We start from the raw sequence: 19,600 nt of genomic DNA on the forward strand, positions 1-19,600 counted from the left end.
AAAAATATTGAACCATCTTGTAAAGTGGTGTTTGAGAAAGAGGAGAAATTGAGAATAAAATCAGGAGAAAATGGGAAGTGATTTGTGAAAATTAGTTATGAAGCTTGCCCAGAGAAGCTGTGGATGCCTCATCCCTGGAAGTGTTCAAGGCCAGGTTGTACAGGGTCTTCAACAACCTGTTGTAAGGAAGGTGTCCCTGCCCATGGCAGGGGCTTGGAACAAGATGATCTATAGGGTCCCTTCCAACCCAAACCATTCTGTAATTCTGTGATATTATTCTATTCCTGTGAAGGGTCTGTAGTCTATGATAAGTAGCTCATATACCATGGAAGTAACTGCAGGGGTTACTTAAATTTGGGATTTGAGGTGTCAGAGCTCACCATCACACTTATTTTCTTGGCTTAAGGAAGTTTTGAGCTCTCTTTCACATGTGGAATGCACCTTGAATGCCAAAGAGTAGGAAATGTGGAAGCAGCAGCAGCTCTGGATGAATTACAGTTGTGTTTTTCACGTGTTGGCTTCAGATTTAGGAAGCAGCAGGGATTCCTGGGCTGGGGAGGAGTGAAAATCTCCTTATCCACCAAGCTCAAGCCAACAGTGGCTTTTAAGGATTTTCCAGTATCCAGGATTTTTTGGGTAAAGGAGCATCTTTGTAGTGCTCAAAGCTGTGAACTGGACTCCTCACGTGACTAGCAGTAAATTGTGAATCTAGTACAGTGTTGTGGTTTCCTCCCAGTGTGTTATTAGGGATGCAGCCTGGATTTTGTGGGTGTGGGCAGACTCAGGAACCATGCTAGTTGGTTCAGTTTTCATAGAGTACCACAGCTTTTACTTGTAGATTTTTGCTAAAATTTCTGTTATTTGCTGAAGACTTGTCTTCACTTTATTCCAGGCTGCTCATGCTGCTGAAAATGTCTACTCTTTCAGCAGTTTGCCACGTTTTCAAGCTTGCTTGAGAACGGAGAATGTGTTATGTGTAGAAATCGTGCTTGTTCCTTAGTTCGTGTCTCCTCCAACCTAATCTGGGTAAATGTGCACACATACACATGAGAAATTCTTATCAAACATTTGCCGTGAGAATGGGGTTTGTGTGTTAGAATTGAACCTGTTGGAACTGATACAAGTATAGAAAACCTAACCCAGAGAGAAGGGGAAGTGAAAGTTTCCCAGAATGTATTTTTGTTTGAGCACCTTCTATCAAGCTAAAATAAATTAATAAAGCACAGTGCCTGAGTAGTGTGCTGTCTCAAGTCAGCCCTTTCTGGATGAGTCCCCTTTAGTGGTGCCTATTCATTACATCAGACCATTTTTGTTTCACCCAAACGTGTGGTTGTGGCTGATGCTATTTTTCGTATATTGGTGGGTGAGATGGTTTATTATTGCCATATTGGAAGTAGATTCTTTTTCCTAGGTCAGTTAGATGTCTACCAAGTTTTGATTTGAGTTGTTTTTGTTGTGTGCCCAGAGGCATGAACAGCCCATCCATAAATATTAGCATTGTTATCTCAGCTGGGAGGCTAAGGGTCACCTTCAGGAAAATGAGTTGGAATTGGTTCCTAACTTTTATTTCCCAGAGTGGATGGGGTCTGTTTTTAGCTAGAAAGGTTTTCACTCATCCTGCAAGTGAAAGTATATTGAAACTGAAAGGCTATTCAGTGTCAGCACAAGGTCTTGCTCAGTTTTTTGTGACTCGGTAGCCTCCCTAGGCAGAAAGCTGTGTGCAAGGTCAGCTATTTCCTCTGGTCACACAGTTTTCCTCCCACCATAGGGACATTTAGATGGCTGACAGATGGGGATGAGCTTCAAGTTTTAAGAGATACACATGGAGTTGGGAGCTGTGGTGTCCCATATCCCATGCCCTGGGAGCTCTGCCACATTGGTGACCTCCTATTGATCATCCTCTTCCATGAAAGGCTCTGGAGAGCAGACCTGAGTGAGGATGCAGCAGGGATCCCTAGTACCTCGTGTCCCTGTCTGTCCTGAGGTGGCCTTTGTGCCCTCTGCAGTGCCCATGGGGCTCTCACACCACTGCAGCAGATGCTTTACCCCATCCTTAATGCAGTTACCTCTTTTAGCTTGTGCCCAGTTCCAGTCCCTTTTTATGCTTAGTTAAATCCTGCTGTTTATCATAGCACTGTCTCGAGGAGGAAGAGCACAATTTTTTAAGAAAAGGAATGAAAAACCACACCAAAAATTAATACAAAAACCCATAAAAGGAAACTTAACTGGGGGAGATGTGTCTTTACAAAATTGAATGGCCTGGAAACATATTGTACATTTCCAGACACTCCAGTTAAGGGCTCATTTAGAATATTTCAGATATACTGGAATTTGACATTTCTTTGGTTTCCACATCAAACAATCTGTAATTTATTGCCCCATACAGAGCCTGTGTTTTTATCATATTGCATATTCTCTAGCCAGAAATCTAACTACCATATAAGCTCTTGAAAAAATAAACCCTTTGGGGATGAGAATCCAGGCAATGTGCTTTCACAGACCCTGAGAAACTCCCTTTGATTTATTTCCTTGGAAATATGGGGAAGACACAGTTTCTTGGACTATTACAGCTGTTCCCCAAGCAGGATCTTGCTGCCTTTCTTCATGTGCTTGGTGTAAAGACCCAGGTCCTGTGGTGAGACCCTTGCATTGCTCTTTGCAGGGTTTACTAGAAGATGAGAACAAAATTTAGAAGTTTTATGAGGCAGTAAAACAGAACTATAGCTGGAAGGGGAAAAAAAAAAGCCTGGAGCCTCAGAGGTGTGAATGACCGAAGACAAAATAGACTTGAAGTTCGCATAAAAAGCACATCCTGGTGTTTCCAGAGCCGTGTTTGAAGCTGGTTTGATCAACCAATATGTCCCATATTTGTTTGTAGGTTTAATGGGCTGTTTCCCGGCGGCCTGGCTGCTGGGAGAGGGCATGGTGGAGGTCACCCAGAAGTTAATTTGGAAAGAGGCCAAAAGGCCACAACTTGATTGAATCAAATGTAAACAAAATAGGCCTGGGAACGGTGTGATGCCCTTGTACATGAGAGTCCCTTGCAACCCCTTTGCTTAAAATGCAGAGTGTGGTGGAGCATCGGGGACCGGCCAGGAGGCTCTAACCCCACCATGGGGGAATGATGCCTGGGGAGGCAAAGGGAGTCAGACCCTGCTCAGGGCACACTGGGAACCTGCAAACAGGCTGTCTGAGTGATGCAGAGGGGGCTCCCAGGGAATGGGGCAGCTCAGGGTGGCCGTGGCTGCTCCCAGGGGAGGTGTGAGGTCCTGGGAACCCACCTCACCAGACTCTGTCCTGTGTGGCTCAAAGCAGGGAAAGCTATGAAGTTTATTATGGGAGAGCCTGGGGAGGTGGGGACTTTTCAGGAATATATTTCCCCTTCAGAAACATCCATGACTTTGACGGATTTGCTGGAACAGCATTTCCCTGTGCCTGCTACGCTCTCTGAGGTTTATTATTCCCACTGTATTTTAATTCCCCAATCAGATAAAGATGCATAATAATAAGAAAAATGCACAAACTTCCAGATTGTTGAATAATGTGATACACTACACTAATCACTTGAAAACACAATGTTTAAATTGCACCAAAGCAAGTCACTTTTGGCTCATTTTCCACCTTTAATTTTGGTAAGTTAACACTACAATGTCTGGAGTGCTGTATATGTGCAATATAATCTATCAAATCCTCAAAAGAAATGTTAATAAATACAATAATTACTTAGACACGCCTTTTGTTCACCATTATTAAACAGTTTGTAACAATTAAAATATTAAAACCACATGTTGGTGAAAAGCAACCAGACATTGCAATTATTTCTTACAAAGGCTATTAAATTAAATGACAGAAGATTTTTATTTTAATGATAAATGCATTTTGTAAAGGATCAGTTAATTCTTCTTTACTGCACAAAGTAATCTATAGCTCCACCAAGTCTAGGCTTGGTATTTAAATACTAATTCCATTGTCCTTTTAGCTGTGCCCCAGCTCCTGTTAATGTGCTGAGTAAATGCTCTCCCACCCTGTGCAAGTGGTACTGAGAGGATTTTGCCAGGGCAGTTAAATCAGGGAAAGTGTGACCCTGGATAATGAGAACATAATTAAATTTGAAGGTATCTGACTGTCCGGTGTCTTTTCAAGCCCCAGCCCCTCCTTCCCCTGCTCAGGAAGAGCCGGCGCCTGCCCACAACAGATATCACCAGAGACCTATCGCAAACCTCCGGCTTTATCAGGGTTGTTGTGGGAACACTGTACCCACAGGTCACCCAAAAGGTTTTTCTTTAACAGCCAGAGATTATTTGGACCTGATGTGTTTTCGTGCCTGTTTGCAAACAGAGGGCTGTGTTTGCTGGAGTTTCTTGCCTGTTTTAACCACGGTCATGCCTGGACACGGAGTATGAGGGGTGCACAGTTAAGATCCACACTGTGCATCTTGCTGTGGAATGTGAGGTATTTTCTATTTTCAGTAAGGAAAGGGCAGTAAATGGGCACTTTCCAGGTACCGCTCAAGTGACAGTGAATCTGTGCTAAGGGCCTAAGCATCTCCTGTGTGCTGCAGAAACCCAGAAAACCCTCTCTGTTACTGACCTATTGGTTTTACTGATGTTGGCGATATCCAAAGTATATCCACATCTGGCAATATCCAAAGTCCTCACATCAGCCAGTTTTTGGAGAAAATAATTCATTGTAGGCTTTTCCTTGGCACACCCAAATCCTTGGTCCACAGCCATGTGATCCTTTTTCTTGGGACGGTAAATAATGCAACTCTAGAGCTGTTGTTTCCTGAGACAAGATTCACTATTTCCTTGTCCTTCCTACTTTCATGAAGCCTGTCCCTGGCAGTGAATTTTGGGAACACACATGGGAGTACTGGAAAAGGTGCATTCCTGTGTGAAGCCATGTATCTCCTTTTTTGGTGTGGAAAAGGAACGTCTCACCTGTAGTTTTTGCTAATCCCACCTGCCTTTCCAGGGGTTGCTTCATTCTTCCGAGGTGTTTCACCATTTCTCTGGAACTGGGGTAGATGTTCAGCTCAGCTGAGACTATAGGAGCAGCAAGGCTTTCCCCGGCAGTAAATCATTAAGGTTGGAAAAAGCTGTCTAAGATCATCCAGTCCAACCATTAACCCAGCACTGCCATGTTCACTGCTAAACCATATCCTCCAGTGCCACATTCACATACCTTTTGAATGTTTCCAGGCATGATGACTTTTCTGGGCAGCTTATTCCAATGGCTGAAATTCATCTCCTTGCTGTTAGCGAGACCAGGACGCTGCTGGGGCTGAGCTTGAATGGGTAGCAATTTTGGCTGGTTTCCACACCAGTGCGTTGTCTGGTGTCCATAACCTGTGGGTAACATAAATAGCATTTTATCACTCTCCTTTCTTGAAATTCCCTTGTTGCTGCAGTCTTATGCATGAGAAGGGATTACACTTTGTCCCTGTGGCTTCAGCTCCAGCAGGGAGGCAGATGCCTCAGGTGTGTCCTGCAGGGACCAACCTCCAAACAATGCTGTGGAAATCAGCTGGGGGAAAAAACAAATTAATACCTTTAAAGGGGATTCATTTGCTTTTGTGTCCAAAACATGCAGCTGATGCATAGCAATACCTTAAAACAAACACCAGATATCCTGTACCAGTGCTGGAGTTTATCCTGCTGTGGAGGAAATAAACCTGAAGGAATCCTTGTGCAGCAAACTCCAGTGTAAGTGGAGCCCTTGACACCAGATTAACAGTTAATTACAGTTATTTTGGGCCTGGTTAATTGTATCAAGTGTCCTGTGCTGTGACTCAGTCTGTAATTTAATCAGTAGATGTCTGGGATAGGTGTCTTCCCTGGTCTCAGTAACAAAGGATGCAGCTCTCTGGTGTTAGTGGGTTGATAGGTAGTTTTCTCATGTGTTTCTCCAAAATTTGACTTAACATCAAGGTTTTTAAAATGTGGTCCATACTGAGAGGGGATTTGGATTCAGAGAGCTGATCTTCATGATTCAGAAGGTAACCTATAGTCTGCTTGGCCAAAGAACAAATCCATTTGCTTTTGTTCCCAAGAAGAAGACTTGTTAACAATAATGCTACTTTTGATTCTATCCTGAGGTCGTGTAAGACTGCTAGCCATGATGTTCTCAGGGCACAGGAGGAAAAGGCAGTGCTGTCAGACCCACTGTGGGCAGAGAGGGTCAGCTCCAGCAGGAATTCCGTCTCTAACCCCCAGCTGTGCTGTGGGAGCATGGTGCCCAGCTGTGGCACGATGTGTAGGCTGTGTGGCCATGAGATCAAATGCCTGTGAGATTCCCACTCCATCCCGAGCTGCTTCATGTGCTGGGAAGGTTGGAGCCAGGGATTTCCCCAGTGCAATTCTGCCACTCCACCAAAGCATCACGTCTGCAGTGGGAACAAGATGCACTTGTGACATGTTTTTTTCTCCCAGAGGTGTTAGTTTGTATCTGGTCCACACCACCAGCTGTGGATGGGTAGTGGGGAAATCGTTCCAGATCCTGCTTGCCTGCCTGCTCAGTTTGTACGTGTCTTATATTGAGGGAACTGAAAGCACTCGCTGGTTTGGCATCCCTTGAGTGTGAACGGCACTGCAAGGTGTCTTACTGCTGTGTGCAGGAAGGCATTAGCTGGCTGAAGCAGTTCATCTTCTGATCTCAACAGTTTTGTTCTTGCAACAACTGTCACCAGAGTTTTCCTGGTCTGAAGTAGGAGATGCATGAGACCTACAACCTGTTCCACAATCCTAGAACAGAATTTCAGAATACCCTGAGTTGGGAGGGACCCACGAGGATTATTGAGTCCAACCACTGGCCCTTCACAGGACAATCCCAAGAGTCACACCATGTGCCCTGAGAGTGTTGTCCAAATGCTTCTTGAACTCTATCAGCCTTGGTGCTGTGACCACTTCCCTGGGAAGCCTATTCAGTGCCCAGACACCCTCTGGGTGAAGAACCTTTTTCTAATATCTAACCCAAACCTCTCCTGACACAGCTTCATGCCATTTCATCCTGCACTGAGAAAGTGTGGTCCCTTTATTTACAGCATTGGTTTGGTTTAGTAAGAAGCCAGGGCTTCTCCTGGGACCTCTCCTGATGCTCAATCCAACATCTGAGGGAGGCAGTGGCTGGCACCAACCATTGCAGCTTTCATGCAAACTGTGCTACTGTCAGAAAGGGCAAGAGGTTTCATTTATTTTAGATAATGAATAATTTGTGATCTTGTTCCTTTTGTTATCCTGCTGATGAAGCAGATGTCTGTAATGAGACAGGTCTCTGTGCTGGCAAATCCTGCCCCAGTCAGACATTGACCTGTCTGTGTTGGGGCAGGTCTAAATACTCCTCGTGGCTCAGGACAACTCTCAGTTGATGCTGTTGCTCGTTAAACTTCTTACCTTGGTTTTGAAATGTAAGTGGCTGTAGAGGCTGGGTTTTATTTTAGTGCTCATGCTGTTGGAGCCCACGTGATGAGAGATGGTCCTTTCAGCACATCAGACAAAGAACAGAGGGAAGTTGAGGTAGCAGTAGGATTTGTTGCCTATGGCCTTGCTTGGCTGTATTGCAAGGGAGAGATATTTAAGAGAAGGAAATGTGCTTGGTTGGCCTTTCTGAGAACACGTGTAAGAAGATGCTGCCCCATGCAGCACGGTCAGGAGGGGATGGGAGGCAGCTGGCATGGGGTGAGTGTTTGAGCCATCAACAAATATTGTGATGGGCAGGAAGTTACTTTTTATTTTTGGCAGGACCCCTTGAATGCCTCCTGCTTATGAGTGGGGAAGGAGTTTACTGACCTTTTCATGCAGCACATAAACATTTAAATGCTGAGGGTGAGACTTGTATAGGTGCTTTTGAGGGCTTCCTCTGTGAGTGTTGAGTCTCACTGGGGGAGGGTATAAAGTCACCAGCTTGAATCTAATTTAAACACTGAGTTTCTTCAGCTGCTCAGTTGGCATCTGTGTGTGGGAGAACCACCCCAAACAGGGCTTCTCCTGCCTGCAGCTCCAGAGGCTTGAGCCTTGTGGGGGCAGTTGCTGTTAGGTACATTCAGTATCAGTGGTGAGTTGCACCCCAGTGTATCACCAGTGACCCAGCTGGAGCCTGGATGTTTGGTTCCTTATCCTCTGTTGGTAGACCTATCCTAGGTGCCAATATTGACATGGGAAAAGCTGTGTTCATGACACTTTTTTGGGTTATAGCAAATAGCTATAACATGTTCTGAATGCAGAGGAGAGCTGAGACCTGAGACTTTGCCCAGGAGCCAGCCCAGACATTAGCCATTACTTAGAGACCAGCTGCTTGATCCTCCCTAGCTAACAGGTTTGGGAGTGTTTGACATGGAGTTCTCCTCCTGTCTGATTTGAGTTTCTGCTGAAATCAGCAGCTCAGTAATTAACTCCACGCTGGGGTTGTCCTGTCTGAAGGGAGGTAAGTGGCTTATGAGGCTGCTGTTCAGTTCCCTGTGACAGCTCTGTGGGCCTGGAAACATCCATTGGAACTGCTTGCAATGGAAGCTCTTTGGGCTTCCAGTGCCATGGGGTGAAGCAAATGCAAAAGAAAAGCCTGGAAAGAGCAGCCCCCAGCAGGGCAGGATGCAGCCAGGGTGACTCGGGCTGGTGTTCTTGCAGAAGTCTCTGTGCAACACAACATTGTGCACAAAACTGCATGTTTTGAGAAGTCCCTCTCAGCTGGGAACTTTTAGGGGAAAAGGGAAGTGACTGGGACAGGGATTTACCTCTCATTTGTGTTGCAGAAGGTAAAGAGGAGGAAAAAAATCCTTCCAGCACAGCTCTCAGCTTGCTGTTTCCTGCCTGATGCCAAGGACAAGGTGTTTGTCTCGCAGGCAGTCCCAGCAGACGTTGCTGACAACTGGAGAGCTGCCACATGTGCCAGAGCTTGAGCCAAGAGGAAATCTCACGGCTGTTCTGACATGGCTGGGCTGAGCCAGGCAGGGCAGAGGCTGCCAGGACTCACTGGCTGCTGCCTGGGTCATGCTGGTCCCCCTCTGCAGAAATGTGGGGCTGTTTTCGCAGGGGCTTGAGGTGGTGTGATACCTACATGTCCTTCTGGATGCTCTTGCATCTGGGCATCTTCTGTCCAGGCCATCCCTACTCTGATGTCTGAAGGACATGATGGTGCTGAGGCAGCTGATTGTTCCACTTCTACCCATGTTGTCTTCTTGTTCCTTGAGCTCCTACTTTGCTTGTTGTCTCATGTTTTATCTTTTGGTGACGTGCGCTTTCGGCCTTCCTGAGTGGTGTTTGGATGGCAGAGCAGGGTTCTGCTCCAACATAACTAAACAAAATACGGAAAATATGGATAATAGCAGTGATGGGCAGCAGCCCACATAGGTTCTCACACTCCTTCTTCACTCAGTTGCCAACCCCCTGAGGGGTGACTGCTTCAGAGGTGGGGAAATTGGTCCAGGTTCTCATGTCTAGTGATGCAGAGCAGGTGAAAAGGAGAGGGGCAGCCAGCTGGGGCTACTGAACAGAGACTGTGAAACTTTGTAGGGAGAAGGAGCAGGGCTGTGATGCCAGACAAAGAATGAAGGAAGGAAGTATCTTTGCAATGCCTTATCCACTCTTGACAGGCATGGCTGGTTAATGAGGCTGCTGAGGACTGCTCTTCTGGTGACTTTCTTTCCTGATTTAATTGTTCCATGCAGTCTGAAAGCCCAAGTGGTCTTGAAATACCAGCTCTTACCCTGATGCAGATTTAAAAGTGCACCCACGGTTTTAATGTGGCATTCTGCTCCCCTTAATCAAGCCAAAGGTTTCCTGGGTTGTGCACCAGATGTCCACAGGAGATGCTCTGGTGTGAGTAGCAGTATATCTGGAGCAGTTATGAACCCTGTGGATAAAACTTGTACTGGGGAAACTATGCAGATCAGCCCAGGCAAAGTGAAGAGCTGGAAGAGGGTGTTTGCAGTAAATGGCTGCATTCCTATGTTTCTAGTGAAGTGGTAACTCATGCAAGTCTTTCTGACAGGAAAATGTCAGGGCAGACTCCAGCGAGCTGCTGAAGACACTATCTAGTGCCTATTCCAACCACATATTAGATAATTGGTCTAGTGGTTGGGTTTTTGGAGTTTGAGGGATGTCTGTGTTTAATGCACAAGGATGTAGGAAAGGATGCTGAAGGGCTGTCAGTAGTCTGGGCTTGGAAATGGAAAGGAATAGAAGAGACTGTAGCAGCTTAAAGAGCAAAAGAGCATTTCTCCAGCATTGGCATCGATGCAGAACTCAGGGGATGACCCAGAACCAGGTGGGGACTGTCCAGGTCCCCATCAGGCTGGGCTGGACCTTTCAGCCCTGCTCGGCATCCACTCTGTCCTGTTCCTTCCTACTGGCCATCCTACTGCTGCACAAAAACAACCCATAAATAGCTGGGAGTGGAAAGGGGAAGGAACTGGATATAAAGTGAATGAGCTGATCGTAAAGCCTGAGTAATCTCTTTTTCACATGTGCGGGATGATGAATGAGCATTTGTTCAGGCCAGGGAAGTGACACCTCCCCTGCCTGGGGGACAGCAAGCAGGAGCCAGTTACTCTGCCATGGTGCCAGCCAGGGTTTAACCTCTGTGCCCACAGGAGCATCCTGTCCTGAGCATCAGCCTGCCCTCACCAAACCAGAGCAATCCATAATGCCTTGGCAGCCCCTTCTGTTGCCAAAAGAGATTTACTGTCTGGTGCGGATGCACGTTAATTACTGCCAGCACTTAGGCATCTTTATCTGTCTTCCTTTACCCATAGGGATGTTGTCAGTTTGGATAGCTAATCTGGAATTAAGCTGATGATCCATAAAGTAGGGCTACCCTTTGGTCAATAATTCACTGCTGTCACCAGCTTCTTTGTGCTATCAGGAGAGTGACCAGGAAAACTGATTTACTGGCAGCTGAGAGCATCTCCTCTGGAGCCTGTGAAGACAGTGAAGTGTGTCTTGCTGTGCTGATGGACCCCAAGTGATGCATGGTAGAGATTTTTACTGTTTCAGGACATGGTGTTTTGAGTGTTAGAATTAAAGACTGAAACATTTTTATGGCTAAGAAGCCCCAGTATAAACTCAGAGCTATGGTTCACAAGTTTTGGCACTCTTCACCAGGTTTTGAAGCCTTAAAGCAGGAATGACCCAAGAGCAGTGTGTGGGTTGGGAATCCCATGGTCATCCCTTGCCCAGAGCAGGCCAAAGGTGCTGCCTCGGTCTTGGTCTGCAGAGTTCAGCTCCAGCAGCACAAAACCTGTGATGTCTCGAAGGACAGGGAAGTGCAGGATTGCCTTTTAGAGCAGCTAAATAAACAGCCAACATGTCCAACTCATAATTTTTCCAAGCACTGAAAATTACTTCTACAGTTCCAAAGCCTGCTTCCACTTTATTAACATTTGATTAGTGATCATGCTTTATTCTGCTGAGCTTGAAATAGGAGTTCAATTAGGTACAGGTTTCTTCTCTGCTATGTCTGTGCTGCCAAGGTGCATCCAACTGGAAGGGGCCATAAGGAAACCATAATTCAAATGTTCTGCTGCCAAAATGGCTCTTCTGTCTGTGGGCTAACATTGTGTACAGAAGAGCAGTGATGCCTGCCTGTCTGCACAGGCACATGTGTTTGCTCTTGCAAGACAGAAGTACAGATCCTGCTATTTACAGATACTTTTAAAGTTTTAAATATCCTTATTTTTAAATGCAGTTTGGTGCCAGGGAACATTGAGTTTTTCTGTAGTATGTGTTGCATTTTGTTGCTGCCCAAGAGGGGGGAAAGCTCTCTGGAGCTTGGAAAGAAACAATTAAAAAAATTATGCTGTTGATGTTGCATTGGGTTTGTGTTGGTGCTTGCTCCTGTGCCACCAAGGCCCCCATCCACAGAATGGATAAACCAAAGGCAGCTGTGAAATAGGAACGTGGCATGGAGGGCACGAACAAATCTCAGGAGAGTTGGTTCAACAATAAAGAAAGTATTTGCTAATAAAAGATAATTTTTTCCATGGTATTTCCAGGGCTAATAAGCAGAGGAAGTGGAGAGAATTGATTCTGCTGTTGCATGCTTGTGTATGATCAGGCCACCAAATTCGAAACACATGAGTTTTCAAAAAGTCCACAACTTCAGCCTTATAAAATGGGTTCCTTTCCTCGATTCTTGCCTGTGATCAGATAATGACCTTCGTAAGCAAAACAACCCCAGCTGTATTTCATAATGGGAATATACTTCTGTAGACTGTAATGAGCTGTTAACAGGGAACAGTATCGTGTGAAAATCTGCACGTTTCCCATGATGCCGCCTTGATTTAAAAGCCACACATAAGTTATTTGGTATTGCAGATTTCAGGGTCAGGATTGGCCATGAGATCTAGTTTTCTTTCCCCCAAACCCCATGTTTTCAGCCAGCTGGAATTTAAAATAGAAAAACTTGACCTATTGGGAATCTTGGGAGTTGTGTGGGAAGTACCATGGCATCTGCGTCACGTACCTGGAACTGCGTGGCCAAAATGTGGGACCAGAGTTGGTGGCTGGAGTGATGAAAGGGGAAATAACACCTTTGCTCCTCCAAAACTCTTCCTTATGAGGCTCCTGAAGGAAGGCATCCCAGATTTTGCAGACAGCCATGAGTTGGTGGGCTTGGTTGAGTTTTGGAAGGTTTCTAGCAGAGCCAGGGGCTGGTTTTCACTTCTGGGTTGAGTTCCCAGGATTCCTTTCCTGATGCCAAGCAGCACATGGATACATGGCTGGGGATCCAGAGTCATTTCTGCACTGAGGCACTTTTTCTGCTGGATGTGAATACTTGATTATTAAGCATATATTACAATTTGAATATTATTTTAGCTGCAAGTTCAGTCTCCGTCCTTTCCAGCTTTTTAGGTTTGATCGTATTCCAGAGGCTTACTAAAAACATGCGAAGAATTTCAGCAAAATTCTATGGAACACATTTTGTTAAATTCTTTCAGTCATGCAAGCTAAATTAAATGACAGCTCTGTCCACCAAAAGATTACAAATATCAATCAGGCTTCTCCCCTAAACTCATGAAGGAATTAAATGTTTTTCTAAAAATCTTCTATTCCCCCATAATAATCTCTTTGGCTGTTCTCTTTACTTTACATATTTTTGAAGTGTGTTGAAAGGGATGATTTCTGCCCTAAAGGAGCACAGTGCTTGTAGCTTGCTGACAGTATTTAATCTGAATTTGTGGGCACAATTTTGGGTATTGCTCAAATTGATGTTTGCAGTACCACAGGCTTAGTTTCCAAATGGAGAAAACAGCTATTAAACTGCAGTCCAAGAAACACGATGCTGAGTTCTTTTTAGAGATGGGAGATTAATGATAAAACGTATGTTGCAGCTCCCACTGTTTGTGTTAAAATTGAAAAAACAACACCAGGTGGCTTAGTGGGCTGGTGGAATGGTGAGCTCTGAGTAAAGTAGTTGTAAAGAATAAGGAGTTAAAAAGATTTCAACATACAGGGGCCTGTCCAAGTCCAGCTGAGTCATTCCCCTGTGTTGCTGCATCTGTTTTTGTCTGGTCACTGTACAGTTATGAATAATTGTGTAAATCATGCTGGGATACCCTGGGGAGCTTTCCTTGCAGGAAGGCTCGGCGCACTGTTCCCGTCTGCCTTGTTTTTTAAGCTGCAGGGAGACCACAAGACAAGACAAGCAGCAAAGATGTATATGGAGACCAGATGTGACTGCCCACTGTCCCTTGGAGTCTCTTGTACTGATGCCCTGGCACTGCCTGCCCTACACATCCAGAGGGTCATGTTTTAAAAGACATGAGATTGGAAATAAAACTGATGGACATCTTACCCATTAGAACTTGTAGTCAGGAGCAAATGAAGTTTCTTGTCATGGTGGTTGTGCAGATGAGAGATGAACACCCTGCAGACCCCTTGGAGGTGCGTGTGCCCGGACTCCCACAATGAGAACTCTAGTTTACTTTGGGTACATTACACTGTGTTTTTGCCATTATGGTTTAGCAAAGAAGAGTAGATATGACAGTAAACTCTTACAGCTGGGTGAATTGTGATTAAGTTAAAACTATCACTGTTACATACTACTTTAGTGATCCCCAGACTGTGTATTTTCCTGCCTTTTACCATGGACTTTAAACCACAGGACATGAATAAACTGTAATGTTAGGGTACAGTCAGCTCTTCTTGCTATTTAAGGATGGGGAATCTATGTTCAGTCCACCAAATATAATTTCATAAAACGTGCAGACCATCAGGGATGTTGTGGAATGGTTGATGAATGGGACTACGGATGCTGCTCCAGACGAAGCTGAGACATCCAACAGCATTCCCGGGTCTGGATGTGCCAACAGAGTGAAGTGGGATTTCCACCCCACGTCTGGTCTCCTGCTAACTGTTCCAGTAGGTTTTGTGTCATAGGCTTTGTTTCTCCCAGAGCCAGCTGTTAAATTTGACTAATTGAACCTCCCTGTGGTTATCAACAGCTGGGGAGCGCATGGCTGATGATGGAGCTTTTCTTCTGGAAAAGGAAAGAGCAGCATGGCACAGGGATGTCACGTTCACTCATTACAAAGTCAGGGCTCACATGACATTTCTCAGAAAGTTCCTGTTTTATTGTGCCTATGAAGGCAGAGAAATTAAGCTGCTAATTTATGGCATGCCAAGAAAAAAAGTGGTAATATGAGAAATGCTCAGTTATTTGAAAACACACAATTGAAAAACTTGATTTTCCCCTTCACCCCCTGCTGAGCTTATTAAATCTGAAAATATCCCAAAGCTTAATTCTCCCTGCCAGACAGTTCCTCTGCTTTTTTGGGTAAGTCATGGCAGTTGTGCTGCTGGGCTGCGCCGTGGGGTCCCGTCTGGCTTGCTCTATGCCTTGGATGCTGAGGAACAAGCATCCCACAGTGGAGTGAGCATCCTGCTGCTGAGAGGGTGCAGTCCCTTCCACCATGATGAGCTTGGGATATTAGTGGTGGGTTCAAACTGGTGTATGTGCACTGATTAGCTGCTGTGTGAGACCCTAATTCCACCTCAAGCTGAGGTGCTCTATGCTGAGCAGTGCTACTACATGGGGCTTCATTTAGAGGAGATAAGTTCAAACAATGGTGTAAAGGTCTGAGTAGGGGCATATGTGGTTCCTGTGTGAGGTCTCTCATGTGCTTCCCCCAGCACTGCACTTGCCTTTTTGTTTGTTTGTTATTTTTTCATGATTGTACCATATTCTGGACAGGCCTGTAAATGTCTAAGCAAAACAAAATTCATGAAAAATGAACTTAAAACGCCTGAGCCAAAGCCTGTTGAAGCCCATGGAAACAAATCCCCTGAGTTTTGGGATGATGAGCTCCGTTTTGCTGCCTACCATGGATGGGGGACTGACCCAGCATGGTTCTCATGCTGGGCAGACTTTGGCACGTGCCAAGGAGATGTTTACTGTGTTGCTTGGTGCAGCTGGGGAGCCCAAAGGGGTCTTGCATGGAGCCATTTGTTTTTCATTACGTTATGCTCCTGTAATATAAACACTAAGGTATGTGGACAGTGCTGTGGACAGGGCGAGCCAGATGCCAAAAGCATTCCTCCAAGGCTGTATAAACTTCAGCAGATAAATATTTTAGAAACTGTTTTCTAAGGCTAACTTAATAGTTTAAAAATATAACCTAGATTCCAGATATTAAAAAATGCCTTGCAAGGCATGCATATTGCTGCAAGAGATGGAACTAACTAAACTCCTGAAGTATGCGGAAAGCTCCCATTTTGCAATATCTTCTCTCTTACTTATCCTTTTCATTATTTTTTTTTTAGCGCTGAGATTAAATTCAAGAAGACTTTTAACAGCGGAGTGGCAGTGATAGAAATTTTCAGCATATATTAACTGGCTGACTCACACTTTTTCAAAGGGAATCTGGGTTTATGATGAAATAGCTGGCTGCTTTCAGCAACAGCAAAATCAGAAAAGTCAGCGGGAAGAGGAAGCCGATAGCTTAAAATGTGTCTAATCCCTCCATGTGCTGTGATGGAAGTGTGGGGAGCTCCTACCCATGTTTGGACAGCAGTCCTGACCCCATGCTCGGGGGAGGCATTCAAGTCCCTGGCTCAGGGGTGTGCAACCTCTCACCCTTGCTTAGGTCTCAGCTATAAAGCGTCCTTTAAAAGATGCTTTCATTGTTTCACTTGACTATCCCAAAAATTTTGATTAGCACCCTCTGTGCTTCAAGAGTGAAGAATGAGATTTTTTAGGTTATGCGTGTGGGGTGCCATACACACCCTAGAGATGTGCTATTTCCTTTCATGTGGGTTACTTCTCATATGGGATATAGCCCTTGAAAGCAGTGAGAATCACCTAACAGAGGCTCCTCTTGCTACTGGTTTTTTCCCTGTCTGACCTAACTTTGGACACATGTTTTGTAGCAACCCCAGAACTTTGGTGACACTGGGATGTCACAGGGCTGGTCAATGCACTGTAGCTCACGTAATGCTCATTGGGCAGAAGCTGAAGGGCAGAATGACTTAGTGTGGATTTTCCTCCTCCTTTTGTTTCTTTCATTGAGGTTCTGTGTGCACCTTTGTCCATGAATGAAGCTAAGCTCATCAGTCCCTTGGCACAAGGAGCATTGGGATCTTGTCCCTTTGTCCTGGCTCCACTGAGCCTTGTCACCCTTGTGTCACCTGGTTCCCCCACAGGCACAGGATGAAGCGGCAGGAAGGGTAGGGGGAAGCAGCTGAATGACTGTGGCACCTCATGTCTTTCAGCTGCTCAGAGGGATGGCTTTGCCCCACCGAAAAGCTCAAGGCAAAACCCCGGAAGAGGAGGAGGAGAGCGGAGACTGCGATGATGAAGATGACTGTGGCAGAGGCTCTGGGGATGGAGAGCTGCGAGTGAGGAACCAGCTCCGGTTCTTAGCAGGTGATGGGGATGGTGGTAACACAGTGACTGCCCTTCTGTGGGTTGTAGGTTTTGGTGATGGTGTGGAGAGCTGCTCCCTGGGGTCTGCTCGGGTCTGCTTGCTGCTGGCACCCCCAGTGCCCTCCACAGCCATGGCCCAGAGGCTGTTACTGCCCAGCATCATGCCTGCTGGCCTCGGTGGCAGTTAAGGCAGCAGCTGGAAAAGAAATGCTGCTGCTTTTCCAGGTTGGTTTTGCCAGGGGTGTGTTGCAGGCAACCCATGGGAGAGGATTCAAGGCAAGTTGCAAACCTGATTTAGGTCCCAGTCTCTCCTTCTGTCCTTCCTGCTGCTACCTGCAATCATGAGCTTTGAGATGAGTTTTTCTGCTTTCTGAAGGGCATCAGAAAGTTGGGAAGTTTTGTTTGACACGGCTAATGATGGATATTTCTCATCTAGGGTTTAGTAACCTGTGGTGACTTTTTGCAAATAACTCAGGCTTATTTTGCAGATGTCATTTAGGTACTCAGGAGCCTAAAGTTGCATTGCTTACCGATACAAGTCATGTCTTTGGTTGCTTTGAAAATGATCCTAAGACACTCCTGGTGCTTTGAGGCTATATTATTAATGAGTAGTCCCTGGTCATCCATCAGGAGGAGAAAGCAAAGGACCAGTTGGCTTGGGCAGTCACACATACTGTTGGCATGTGCTTTCTTCTCGACCCACTGGCATCCTGCTCCTGGGAATGTGGAGCTCAGCAGCATCATCTGGTTTGGTTGCGTGAGCAAAACCAGGCTGATAGAGGCTGTGTCCAGTGTGGATGAATGGTGCTGGACGTGGGTCTGTGGGCTGGAGGCTTGGCCCAATTAATGCTGGTTTCAGTGCAATGTGGTGATCTTTGAGAGACCAGACAACTGAACCTGGATAAAATCAGCTTTACAGCTTTGAAGTTTTAGAGGCAAATTTGGGCTGCTAAACGAAGCACAGATGTTTATAAATTCCCTTCCATTGGTCTGGGATAATTAAAATATCCTTAATGAAGTGAGAGCTGAAATACTAAATGCCAATCTTATATCAAAGATTATTGACACATTATGTAAAATGCATAAAATACATATATTCAAACATTGACTATGGGAAAGAAAAGACTTTTAACTTCTCCAATCCAAGTCTGAAAGAGAAACATAGAATTCAGAGAAGGATAAAATATACTCTATTTTATCTAAGGACTAAATATCAAAGTGTATGTTAAAGAAATACAGGTGATTCACCGTGTCCTGCATTCAGAGCAGAGATACGTGTTTCATTTTCCGTGATCTTTGTGTCACACCTTGATGCTATTTTTAATGTGTTTCTAATTTCCTCTCAAAGTCTCCCCCATAATATCATCAGTGATCTCTGAAGCCGGATATATAATCCTTTCTGCCTTTTTCTGTCTCTCCAGGCTAGTTTAATCTCTGTATTGATCTCCCTGACAACTTGCCCATCTGGCAACTTAGAACCCTCTTGTCACTGTGGTACGTGGACATGGAGTAGGAAAAGAGGACTTGTCTTCCCTTCCTCCCTGTGCTGCTCTGCAGGAGGGTGTTTGCTGCTGCCTTTGGATAAATATTAACTTTAGGCAGCAGTGTCTTTGGGGCATGGTGTTCCTGGCAAGTTAAGTCTTTCGGGTTGCTGAGAGTGTGAGGTTTGTCCAGCACAGCTTTAAGGCACCAACTGAACTCAGAGGGCATGAGCTGTGTCATCAGGGAGACTTTCTGGTGCTTTCTTGCCTTCCCAAGCCATAATCCTCTTTTCTTTGTGTTTTGCTTTAGAGCAGAAAGGTGAAGCTGATCTGACAGCGAAAGAATCCTATTTGGTTGGTATTGGATATAAACTGTGACTCTGTTCAAGTTTTATGTTGGAAACCAGCCCAGGAAAAGTTGCTGATGGTGTGGAAATACTCACTTTCAACATTTTTGAGAATGATATTTCTTTTTAGTTTGAAAGGGTATTTTTCAATTAAATTTTTTCCCATCATATCACATGTACATAGCAAGAAATAAAAGGGACCAGAAACCATTCCACACACCCCCTTTCCACAATTTCTGAATTTTAGGGTAGCATGCCGATTTGAAGTGATGCCAGGCTTAAAATCTGGAAATAGTTTACAAAATGAACTTTTACATTTGATGTGGCTTTATCTCTCTCCTTCCTAAGGTGGTTACCCTGTAATAGAGGCAGAAAGGACTGGGAGTGGCTGTGGTTATGTTACTTAGTCCCTGGTTTTATCCCATGCTGGATGCTCTGCAGTGTTAAGGCAGGAACATGGCTGGCTGGCTGGGGGTGTCTGTCATAGTGCAGTGGTCAAACCCACACGCCCTCTTTGAGCATGTTTGAGAGCCTCTGCTGACCCTCAGAGGTCAGGGAACACAGTTTGGAGTGTGCTTTCCTCTTCTTAGATGCTTTGTTCAGCTTAGGAGAAAATTTCCTTGGCCCCGTGATGGCAGTGGAGAACTCCTTTCTCCCAAAGGGTTTCCTAAGCCTTGCAGATGGACTTGGTGATGCCTTGGGGAGGAGGAGAGGTGAGTGCCTTGGGATGGCACTGCATTTGGCTGTTGGTTGAGTGAAAACATTGGCAGAGCTTGGCACCTCTGAGGTCTTTGCATCTCTTGGATGCAGTGGGAATTTCTTGTGCTCACCGGTGTGGGTGCTGCTAGTCCTGCCAGCTAACTGCAAACATCTGCTGAGTACTGGCCTCACTGAGATGTCTCCTCAGAAGGTCTT

The 19,600-nt window shown here is 45.4% G+C and overlaps 1 protein-coding gene across 2 annotated transcripts in view; it reads left to right on the forward strand.

Annotated features, from left to right (window-relative positions):
• Positions 1–19,600, forward strand: part of GPC3 (glypican 3) — a 146,158-nt gene that overhangs the window by 102,748 nt on the left and 23,810 nt on the right. Inside the window, exon 7 of one of the 2 annotated variants that reach the window (XM_071569267.1) lies at positions 16,704–16,857. In XM_071569267.1, the coding sequence (XP_071425368.1) occupies positions 16,704–16,857 (154 nt within the window). The remainder of the gene's footprint in view (positions 1–16,703; positions 16,858–19,600) is intronic. The other variant, XM_071569268.1, reaches the window with a different exon arrangement.

This window comes from Pithys albifrons, chromosome 14 (assembly GCF_047495875.1).
Source record: "Pithys albifrons albifrons isolate INPA30051 chromosome 14, PitAlb_v1, whole genome shotgun sequence".
Classification (NCBI taxonomy): domain Eukaryota; kingdom Metazoa; phylum Chordata; class Aves; order Passeriformes; family Thamnophilidae; genus Pithys; species Pithys albifrons.